This window comes from Mytilus edulis, chromosome 12, assembly GCF_963676685.1.
Source record: "Mytilus edulis chromosome 12, xbMytEdul2.2, whole genome shotgun sequence".
Classification (NCBI taxonomy): Eukaryota; Metazoa; Mollusca; class Bivalvia; order Mytilida; family Mytilidae; genus Mytilus; species Mytilus edulis.
Window position 1 is genome coordinate 5,655,954 of NC_092355.1, and position 12,286 is coordinate 5,668,239.

The 12,286-nt window shown below is 33.4% G+C and overlaps 1 protein-coding gene across 1 annotated transcript; it reads right to left on the reverse strand.

The window, feature by feature from the left end:
• Positions 1 to 7,926: 7,926 nt before the first annotated feature.
• On the reverse strand, positions 7,927 to 10,896 carry LOC139499543 (uncharacterized). The gene is made up of 2 exons (XM_071288265.1): positions 8,308 to 10,896; positions 7,927 to 8,079 (listed from the first exon to the last, which is right to left on the reverse strand). The coding sequence occupies exon 1, from the start codon at positions 10,761 to 10,763 to the stop codon at positions 9,693 to 9,695; it is 1,071 nt and encodes a 356-aa protein (XP_071144366.1). The 5' UTR covers positions 10,764 to 10,896; the 3' UTR covers positions 7,927 to 8,079; positions 8,308 to 9,692.
• Positions 10,897 to 12,286: the final 1,390 nt, after the last annotated feature.

Consider the following 12,286-nt stretch of genomic DNA (forward strand, 5'->3'; position numbering starts at 1 on the left):
ATCTTCTGGCCAAAAACCATCAGTAGTAAAGACATCTACAACCTAACGTTACAAAGAGATATCAGAGAAAAAATTCAAGAAAGGCGACGGAAATGGATTGGCCATGTTCTAGAAAATACAAAGATGACATTTCAAAGTTAGCTCTACGTTGGACACCAGCAGAGGGGAAAAGAAAGAGAAGGAGACCGAAAGAGACATGGCAACGCACAATAGAGAGTGAACTGAGAATCATAGGAAAGACATGTGGAGAAGCAGAGAGAAAGGCACAAGACAGGCAACAGTGGAGGGCTTTGTTTGTGGCCTCATTTGCAAATGTGCACGAAGAGGATTAAGTATTATTGTACTTCTGTCAAGTTTTGAATTATTGTCTTTCATTTTCGCAAATGTTATTTGTCTATATACTTTTTTTGGCTTTTTTTTTTTACATATTATGTTTTTGTTTTAATCGTGATTAAGATTAAAACATAATGTTGACTGCTGTGACCCTATTTTTGACATGTTTACCTATTATATCTGTTGATGATGTTTCGATGTCATACAAGTCAGAAGTTTAGATAGCTATGAAACCAGGTTTTATCCACCATTTTCTACATAAGAAAATGCAGGTACCAATTAAGAAATATGAAAGTTGTTTTCTTTTCGTCTTATGTGTTTTAGCTTTTGATTTTGCCATTTACACCTACACGATATATATGATAATTGATATCGTGGTCATTTTGGTATTTTTGTGATAATTAATTTTATCATGCTACTAGCGTGAGTGATTAGGAACGCACGTGTCATTGTCAGTGTAATTATCAAAGACATTATAGTCAAAATAGCGATAAACAGATTATCAATAGTTTTCTTACCTCGAGGATGTTCACCCACTTCATCCGATCAGCTAACTTTTAGATTCAAAGTCTTTTTTTTCTTCAGAAATCGAACCATTGCTCAAAACAAGTGTTATTATCATTTCCTTCGTTAAAATTTAATATGGTGTTAAAATTTAAATACTTAAACCATTACAGCTAATTTCCTAAAGCTTGTAGTGTAAAACTTTGGTTGGCTTCCTTGTTTTGTTTGGAAATACGTTTACCTAAGCTGTTACCTAAGATTGACATCTTCAAACAAAAAATATATGCAAACTTAAACCTGTAAATATTATATTTAAATTCGATAGGACGTAATTTGAATTGATATCGTATAATATACAAAAAAAAGCAAGCATGCTAACCAACATATTTTTCTACACATGCTACATGTATCAGGATATTAGCTGTAACACGTGTTAATCATTTCTTTCCCTAGGTATTGAATCAAAATTAAATCATATATTCTTGGTTAAATAGGATTATATATATATGTTCGTATGGATCAGTTTTCAAAAACATGTTGAATTCAAGACGTAATGTAGTATTATTTTTATATCTATATAGTTTAACTGTAAAGTGGGGGCAAATGTTAACAAATTTCATATTATGTTGTTGTAACGCATTAATTTCTACTTACTGACCTCTTGTCAAATACAAATATTGGTGAAATACAAATTGTAACTTCCACCTCCGAAATCTCACAATGAAAATAATAAGCGAGATACGTAACGTTAAAATCATTTCAATACATCTATCTTAAATTTCTATATTAGAAACAGAGAACATGCAGAACTGAATTACATTTTCAGGTTACTTTTAACAAATTTTTATATTATTGACATTTAATCATGATTACGATAATATAAATGAGTTTGATAAACATTGTATACCATGTTGAGTTTAATACATTATACTTAGCTTATTGAAATCATATGCTTTCAAAACAGGGAGAATTAAAAGAGAAATTTGAATACAGACAACTATGTGCTGTTGGACAGGTTTTAAGTTCAAGAATCCCCAGATATATAAAACGATTACTATTTGTTTTATATTTTTCTTGGCATTTATCCTTTGGTTACACTTTTAATTGACATAAAGCCTGGCTCACTACTCTTATAGAAAAATATATGATTATAAAGGGGTGCCTACATTGCATGGCGGGTGAATTAAAAAAAGATGACTACCTACTTTTTTTTTTTTTAAGACTTGAAATACATTTATTGAAAATCACCTGAATACAATTTTCCTTGTGTAACCCAGGGAAGAATACACAAGGGGCCCTGTGTTTACATTGATCCAACGTCCAGGGATAAACGGTGGACTCTTATAAAAAAAAAAATCAATTTTATATTTTCCCATACATACATAAGTTATACATTCATATTTTAAAATTACACAGATTGAGTTTGCGTATAAATTATTCACAATATTCTACCAGTAAATAAAATACATCAAAAGTCCCCCAAAACACACTATAATCTACACAATAATTTACCTTTACTTATATAATTGACATTTTATTTTTTGTACTTTTAACACCTGGATTACATTGTTATGTGTCGGTCAGTGCTTTTATAGGTCACATGCTCGACCTTGTAAATGCGTGTATTGTATATTTCTATAGTTGGATGTATTATTATGTTCTAAAAAGAAAAGGAAAGTAAGTACAAATTATTACGTCACTTACTAATGTATAAGATTTATTATAAGTTTTATTTCAGCTGCAAAATTTTCTTTTTTAGATGATAATGATTTGTCCATAGATTCAATTAAACTGCTCAGTTCCCGTTTTGCATATGCTATCAATTGACTGGAAGTAAAACTTTTAGACTGATATTTGATTATATTCCTACATTTCCAAATAATCCATTTAACTGTATTCATAATCGTATTAGTTATGACATTGTACTTTTTGTTGTAATCGTACATTCCTAGTATGACTACCTACTTGACGAAGCACTTAATTTGATCATAATGATCGTTCGTCATTCTGTTGTTGTTACCCTGGATTTGGTTCTTCTGGTCTTTGGGGAAGTGTTTACTGATTCCACCGATGCTACTTGCATTAGAAAATAAGTTGCAAAACGTGTTAAAAATTTCTTTTCCTTGGTATTGATATTCCAATTAAGTAATGTACTTTTGGTTAAATAGGGTCATATATATATATGTTCGTAAAGTGTGGGCAAATTTTAACAAATTTCATATTCTGTTGTTACACATTGATTTCTACTTACTGACCTGCTGTCAAATACAAACATTGGTGAAATATAGATTTTAATTGACATAAAGCCGGCTCTCAACTCGCTGCTCATAAAGGAAAATATATTAGTATAAAGGGGTGCCTACATTGCATGGCAGATGAATTCAAAAAAGATGACGCCCTACATGACGAAGCACTTAAACTTGATCGTCCGTCTGGTACTTCCAGGATTTTTTTAACATTTATTTGTTAATTTTAATAGATTTACGAAATTTAAACATATGTAAGCTACTGGTAATGCTTATTGAACCGATTGGTTTAGCCGGATTCATAATATGTTGAATCTCAAAGTTAAAAGTAAAATCACAAAAATACTGAACTTAGAGGAAAATCAATTTGGAAAGTCCATATTCACATGGCAAAATCAAATAACAAAACGCATCAAAAACGAATGGATAAGAACTGTCATATTCCTGACTTGGTACAGGCATTTTCAAATGTAGAAAATGGTGGATTAAACCAAAATCACCTTACCTTTAACTGTATCAATTTTTGATCTTACTATTATATGCCAGTTATGCAAGAAAATTACACAATTCTGATCCGGCCGTGGATCAAACATACTTCTAGGCAACAGAATATATGTACAAGTCTTTTGAATATTTTAATTAGGATATTTGGTGAATAATTTTGTTTACGAAAATGCTTTACATATTCGACATTGTATGTTAATGCAGTATTTTGATTTCAAATTATACATTTCTAGTCAACAAACTCATTCTTAATTGTGATATCGAGTTGCGTCTTCTATTTAAACGGGTGCAATTTGCATATACTTTATTGATGATATTGCTGTCACCAGGATATACGTACTTAAATTACACACAATACAAAAACATCAGCAACCAACATTCTCATAATCATGATAATGAAAAAAAAGAATAAATCTTAAAAACTAGATTATTTCTAATTTCAAATGATTGTATACTGTTTAAAATTTACATTACAGAAACGTCTTTCTGACAATCGTAATGCTTCTTATTTAGAAGGAGTTTGATTTTGGTGTATCTTTTTCAACCAGGTCTTCTAATTGGAATCGTGATGTTCAGTCTTACGTTTTCTATGTTTTTGTTATTCAGTAGCTTTTTTTTTTGTTGTTGTTGTAAAATCACAAAAACGGCAGTGTTGAATTCTCGCCAATAGAATACAGGGTCTTGCAGAACAGTTGACCATCATGCAGTTATAAAAACCAACAGTTTTAACTGAACCAACTGGAAAAGCAATGTTAAATGACCCCTTTGAAACAAAAATGAATATAGTTTCTAATCTCAGTAAAAAGCAAACTGAATGAGCCAGATTAATCGATCTGAGTACCAACTTGGGTTTAAAATTCGCCTGTAAAACAAAATTACGCTATTTCCACCTAATTGAAACGCGTGTTTTTTTCTTATCGCTCCCTATTCGGTTTTAAATATGCATGAAAGTGTTTCCTGACAATGAATTATAATACACAGCGAATAATAAATAACATTTATTTCTCATATATAGAAAAATAACGAAATTGACATACATCACTTTTTTACTCGACTTCGGCACTGAAATCTAATTCTGAATCTATTTCCAAAGGACTTCAACTATTATAGTTAATATTGTACGTTTGAATCACTGAATTACCTTGTCGTTTGAATCACTGATTTACCTTGTCATTTAAATCACTGAATTACCATGTCGTTTGAATCACTGAATTACCATGTCGTTTGAATCACTGAATTACCTTGTCGTTTGAATCACACAGTTACCTTGTCGTTTGAATCACTGAATTACCTTGTCGTTTGAATCACTGAACTACCTTGTCGTTTGAATCACTGAACTACCTTGTCGTTGGAATCACTTAACTACCTTGTCGTTTCGACTGTAAAATTAGTGTTTGCATATTCACAATAAGCAAACAATGGTGTTACCCTAGATTTGGTTCTCTTGGTCTTCGAAGAAGTGTTTACTGATTCCACGAGTCTGGATTGTTTGCTTACATCCTGAAAAAAGTGCATACATAAAAGCTGTCCGTCCAATGTTGTTCGAAGCATTTAAGTCCGCACTATTATCTAAAAAACACTTGATGATCTGTAATTTGTTTGGTATATATTCCTCGTAAACTTTTAAATTACACGCCAACAGGTGATACAACAGATCTATTACAACAGTTCACATTGTGTCAATTAAAAGTTTTGAAAGTTTGAGTTTCCCAAACGATAAGGCATTCACCAATGAATTTTCCATTTTCTAAATTCCTTTGGTTAAGCAATAAAGAAATGTATGTTCAACTTCGGTTTCAAAAAAACAATGAAAGGTGTAAAGAATTGTTTGATGCTGTGTCTGCTTTATATGCCTCAGAATACTTTGAACGTCATACCACAGCATGGTGTGGTCCATAACGAGACTTTCAGAATACTTTGAACGTCATACCACAGCATGGTGTGGTACATAACGAGACTTTCAGAATACTTTGAACGTCATACCACAGCATGGTGTGGTCCATAACGAGACTTTCATAATACTTTGAACGTCATACCACAGCATGGTGTGGTCCATAACGAGACTTTCATAATACTTTGAACGTCATACCACAGCATGGTGTGGTCCATAACGAGACTTTCAGAATACTTTGAACGTCATACCACAGCATGGTGTGGTCCATAACGAGACTTTCATAATACTTTGAACGTCATACCACAGCATGGTGTGGTCCATAACGAGACTTTCAGGATATAACATCTCAATCACAAATAAAAGTAGAAATGACAAGATTTATTCGTTAAGTCTTTTTGCGCTATCAATATTGTAAGGACAATGATACGTGTGAATTTAAGTTAACCATGTGACGTTATGATACCTACATGACATGATTATTTAGTAAAATTGAGAATGGAAATGGGGAATATGTCAAAGAGATAACAACCCGACTAAAGAGCAGACAATAGTCGAAGGCCACTAATTAGTCTTCAACGCAGCGAGAAAGTAGAATTAGGAGTCTTGTGCCCTTTTTTAATTGAGATACAAATATTTGAAATTTAAAAACAACCAAAACAATGTTTATTTCTTTGAATGGTTTAACACTAGTATTTTTGGGGGCCTTTTATGGCTTGGTGTTCGGACTGAACCAATGCTCCGAGTTCAAGACCGTACTTTGACCTAGAATGGTTTACGTTTACAAATTGTGACTGGGATGGAGAGTTGTCTCATTGGCACTAATACCACATCTTCTTATATCTATTTTTTTTAATGTTATAGACACACTAGTAAAGATCGATATCTGAGCAAACAAGATGCATCACTGCGCACACTATAGGGAAACTTTGGCGGCTTTCAAGGTTTAATGCAAAGAAACAGATATTGCAGGGCTAAACAAATTGTTCTAACTTATGTAAAATTAAAACCAACAGATTACAAAACAGTAGCGCAGTTATGAACTTCATTAATCTACTTTTTAAGCATCCAATTAAACTAATTCGTAGAAAAGAAGAACAAAAAGACTTAACAACATTGTACAATACACATAGAAAACTAAAGATTGAACATCACGATTCAAATTAAAAACAACGGGGTTGGCAAAAATAATGCAACAAATCAAACTCTTTTTTGGGAAACATATGCAAGCATTGCGGTTGTCAGCTAAACATTACTGAAAATTACTAAAAAAAAAATTCTATTGTTTGTCAATCAACAGAAAATAAAATGTATGTTTTACACATGTAACACCTACATGTGTAAGAATATTAAGTGATAATCATTTCAGGTAGTGTCTGTGACATAATAACATTTAAAATAATTGATTTGACCTGAAGGTATTAGCGACATTTTGAGTTTGCTATCATCCGTATGACATAATTTACAGGTTAAGGTGGTATAGGTGTCTAAAATAAAAATGATAGATTTTTCCAAAACTTTGCACAGTTGATCCCTACAAGGTATATAGTGAAAATATAAAAAAAAATGGGGGGTCACCGGCCATATAAGAAAATTACGTGAACTTTAAAAAACCATAAATTTCGGCTTATTTTGTATAGATATATAGGGAAATTAGTCACCTTCTATGCTTCAAGTCATATTTTCATTAAAAAACAAATGATAGAAATTTGATATATTTTAGAGATGAAGTGCTGATACCATAAGCTTTAAAAAAACACGAAAAAAAATATAGGTCACCGTGCATATAAGAAAGAAAAATATCATTTTATTTCGGTTTCCATGGAAACTTTACTGATATTTCTTGAAAATATTCAATTAAGGGATAGTTACAGGCTCAAATGATGGAATTTTATTAATGTTTTATCAGTTATGTGAAGGTGCAAGAGTATAGACTTTAAAAAAACACTAATAACAAACGGTTGCCATGGAAACAAATGAAACAATCACATTTAAGTTGGTAATTTTGTCCCTATATTAACATGTAAAATGAAAATACTCAATTGAAAATGCCGTTACATCAGGCCTGGAAGGATTTTTTTAAGGAGTTCTAAAAAACAATAAAATTAATGAACTATCGAAGAAATATATCTGTATTAATGCTTTGTTAAGGGGGGTGGGGTGGGGGTCAAAGGGGTCCTGATTCCGAAATCCTGGGCTTAAAAACATGAAATCCCGAGGTCCCGAATTCAAAGAAATTTAAATCCTAAAATTCGAAAAAAAATCCCGGATCCCGAAAGGATCAATCCCGAAATTCTGAGTTTAAAAACACCCGATCCCAAAGTCGCGAAAAGGGTCATGCCCCCTGTTGTTTCTATGTAAACAAAAAAATATAAAAACCAGAAAACGCGATTCTATGAAATTTGATGATTTTCTGCATTAGATTTTTTTGGTTTAGTTGAAAAATTTATATATATGTCGCAGGAAGAATGGAACACCATATAAAATCGACTTGGGATGAGGGATAAATCACCATAAACCCATAAACTTGTCGTTGTAATGCGTGTGGGCCATTTCTGCATTTAATGAGTCGTCCAATATATAAATACTTTATTATATAATCTGCAAGTATACAAATTGTAACCCAAGTTTACAATTATGTTCCAATAAATATGAACAATATCTATACTGAAATATTTGCATGCAACGGAGCTTTATTCTGACCTTAACTTATATACCAAAATGCGGCTTTCAAGCCATACTGAATTCTATATATGAAATACTAAAATAACTTTACTTTAATTGAAACATTTTAAACATTGCTAAAAGAATAAATAAATTTACAAGTACCTGCAGCGTAGACATTAGTCTGCCGCCTCCCCGATTGTAATAATGACCAGTGACTAACTTTAAAAGTGAAATTGTATTAATATATATATGGTTAGTATTGCCGCGCTTTGAGCTCATGCAAAACTCATGCTATTTAAATATAAATATATATCATTTAAATAATAAGAATCGCTTTAACTTTCTATTGTACTAATTTAAATATTGAGTACGTAAAGCAAAGCATAGCGTATAAAGCTATAGTCTATTTCAAAATATGCAGCGCAAAACTATTGTCGTCAATCGTCAAGAAACATGATGATATGAAATATGAATATGATATGAATGGAAAACATATAACACGGAAAACACAATTAATATGAAATGCATAATAATGAACCAAAATGGATAAATATATCCGGTGACATACACCCCCTCCTACAAAAAGTTTCGTCTCGAAACTATATCGAAACCAATATATCAAACCTTATACAACAATATGACACTTTTGAAATTTGGGCATTCTAGATAGGTATGCGGCAAACGCCTCTATACCATATAGCAATGACCAAAATTCAAGACAACCAATAGGATTCACAAACAAATAACAGAACAAAAAAATATCAAAAAGTTAAATAAAATTAAAAAAATCTTTCCTCATTGCTTTGAATTGCCGTTGACAAACGATCAATCCAAATTCTTGCCAAATCAAATGTAGGATGTACCCCATCCACTAATCTGTTATACAAATATCTAAATTTTCCACTCTTACATTTATGTACAGGAGAATGAAAAAATGGAGTGATAACATGATTTGTATGATTAAATTCTGTAATAAAATTATTTACATCCTGTATAATGGAGTTAAGTTCTAGCTGCATCCTATCGTATGCATTCTCATACTTTAAATGACTTGTTTTTCCAATAGACAATCTATGTAAATTCCAAAGACAGAAACTCATAGTTGTAATAGTAGCAAAAACTACCTTACAATTTATACTTTTCAATTTAGTTTCTGTATTTACTATAGTATTCTTTAGTCTCAATGCATGTTCAAAACAACCATTGTCAGTTCTTTTAAGAAATGATTCCTCATAATTTGATCTACGATTCCTTTCTAAAGAACAAATATCCGGTATTCCAGCTATGAAATACACGATTTTCAGACCGTCTATATCTTTAAGATCCTCATATGCATATTTGCACAAAGTTTCCAATTTTCCTCCAGGCACTACACGTACTAACGTTTTACAACGAACTTTGCCTTCTAGAACTTTTCCTCTACTAGACGTGTAAATATATGTATGCTGATTCATTTCTGTGAAACAAACAAAAATGAAACTAAATAGAAATAAAACTAAATTCCAAATATCAATAAAAAAATATTCAAAGGTTAAAACATTAAAATACTAGTATCTAACATAATCTTGAAAACGGACTGGCGGTTTCACTTGTCTACTCGACCGCCGCACTTGAATTTCAGACTCTGGTTGGACATAATCTAAAGCGCTCGGCGCATGATTATCGGAGGCGCTTGACGTTTGATTATCAGGACTGGTTTCTGATTCACTACTGACGGGAACTGGGTTGCTAAACTCAGATACATCTAAAATACTTGACCTCTGACCATCAGATTGTTCAATACTACTGTCAGGACTACTAGATCGCTGACTTACTTCATCTAGATTCAAAATGCCCGGATGAAATTCATCCGCTAAAGGGTTCAGAGGCAGTACTATATCTACTCGACGCCTCGGGCAATCGTGCACTAAAAACTCTTCTTCTGAATCAGATTCAGAAATATCAGATGAAGTAATTGAAACAACTTGGTCGTCCGTAGTGATTTCGTCCACTGTTTTATCAGAGTCTAAAACTTTGTCTACTAATACAGACGGACAATCTTTCTTCTTTGAAACTACATTTATCTTATCTTGGGAGTTCTCACTACACTGAGGGTTTAAAATGGGAATGGAAGTAATGGGAAGTAACATATTCCTATGTACTGTTTTACGGCCCCGACCGTGTTCCTGTCTGATGATATAAACCGGAATATCAGAGTCAGGTTTTGAAACTATAACATAAGGTTGTTTACCCCACTTATTTTCTAATTTATGTTTCCCTCTAAACGCCACATTTTTAAGTAGAACTCTATCACCAGGCTCCAGTACTGACTGTCTGACTTTCAAATCATATCGCATTTTATGACGTCTCCCAGTCCTTTCGGCTGATTTTTCAGCTGTTCTATAGGCAAACTGCAGTCGTTTTTTCAAATCACTCACGTATGCAGAGTGATCTTTTGTAACAGACTGGTTTGGATTACCTATAAAAGCATCAATGGCAAGCCGCGGGTGCCAACCAAACATCAGATAATGTGGGCTGTATCCAGTTGTATCGTGTTTTGTTGCATTATAGGCATGTACTAACGGCGCAACATACACTTTCCAATTGGATTTCTTTTCATCATCAAGAGTACCCAACATGTTTAATAAAGTCTGGTTAAAACGCTCGCACTGACCATTCCCTTGCGGGTGATACGGAGTAGTGCGAGATTTTTTTATGCCTGCTAATCTACACAGTTCCTGGATAACCTTACCCTCAAAATTTCGTCCCTGATCACTGTGAAATCGAGATGGAAAAGAATAATGCTTTAGCTGTAGTTTTAGCGGACTGATTTTTCGTAGGTATAGCTTGAGCGTACCTCGTAAAATGATCCGTAATGACCAAAATATTCTCATATCCTCCCTTTGACTGCTCAAGAGTTAGAAAATCTATACAAATGAGCTCCAAAGGGTAGGAAGAACATATATTTACCAATGATGCAGAATTCCTGCACTTCGACTTTCTGAGTATGCAGTTCTGACAGTTCGAAACTTTTCTCTCTACGTCTCTATCAATACCCGGCCAAAAATATCTTGATTTCACAAGTGATAAAGTACGATCGCGCCCCTGGTGACCTACATCGTCGTGCAGAGCAGTCAGTACTAGTTCATGGTAAATAGAAAAATATCTTGATTTCACAAGTGATAAAGTACGATCGCGCCCCTGGTGACCTACATCGTCGTGCAGAGCAGTCAGTACTAGTTCATGGTAAATAGAAGGTAATACTAGTTGAAACACAGCTTCATGATTAATGTAGCTTTTCCTATATAAAACCTTATCTTTCAGACAAAGTTTATCCCATTCTCTCAATAATCTTCGGACAAGATCCGTCTCATGAGACATCTGACGCTTAGTGAGTCTATGACCGGTTGTAACTAAATCAATAACTCTACTTAAGCATGAATCTTGTCTCTGCTCATACGTCCAATCTATATCAGCGAATTTGGATGTATCGGCTAAAATCTCGCTATCGCTGTCTATAAACTGAATATCATGTGACAAACATACAGTTTCAATAGCAGGGTTTGTATCTGGAGTTAATACTATAGATTTACAAATAGCCTGAACTACGTCACTAAAAACTTCTTTACAATCGGACGGAAGTCTAGAAAGAGCGTCAGCGTCAATATTTGACTTGCCTGTTCTATACACAATGCTGAAATCATAGTTTGACAATGAAGCAACCCATCTATGGCCGGTAGCATCTAATTTAGCTTTACCGAGAACGTACGTAAGTGGATTATTATCCGTTCTAACGGTAAATTTGCTACCAAAGAGATAATCATGAAACTTGTCAGTTACAGCCCATTTAAGCGCCAAAAATTCTCTTTTATGGGCTGGATATAACTTCTCTGGGCCACGTAAGCTACGACTAGCGTAAGCTATCACCCGTTCTTTACCCTCCTGTTCTTGATACAAGACGGCACCTAAACCGGTACCACTTGCATCAACGTTTACAATGAAAGGTAATGAAAAATCTGCATATGCAAGAACTGGTGGGTTTGTCAACTTTTCAATAATAAGATCAACAGCATTCTGTTCCTCGGGACCCCATTTCCAAGGACTAGGCTTACTAGACTTCTTTCGTTTAGACCCAAGGTTCTTCTTGTTCGTAGGGTGTCCA

Coding starts and splice junctions, on each gene's coding strand:
- LOC139499543 (XM_071288265.1), bottom strand. CDS start 10,763: ATGTTGGGTACTCTTGATGATGAAAAGAAATCCAATTGGAAAGTGTAT.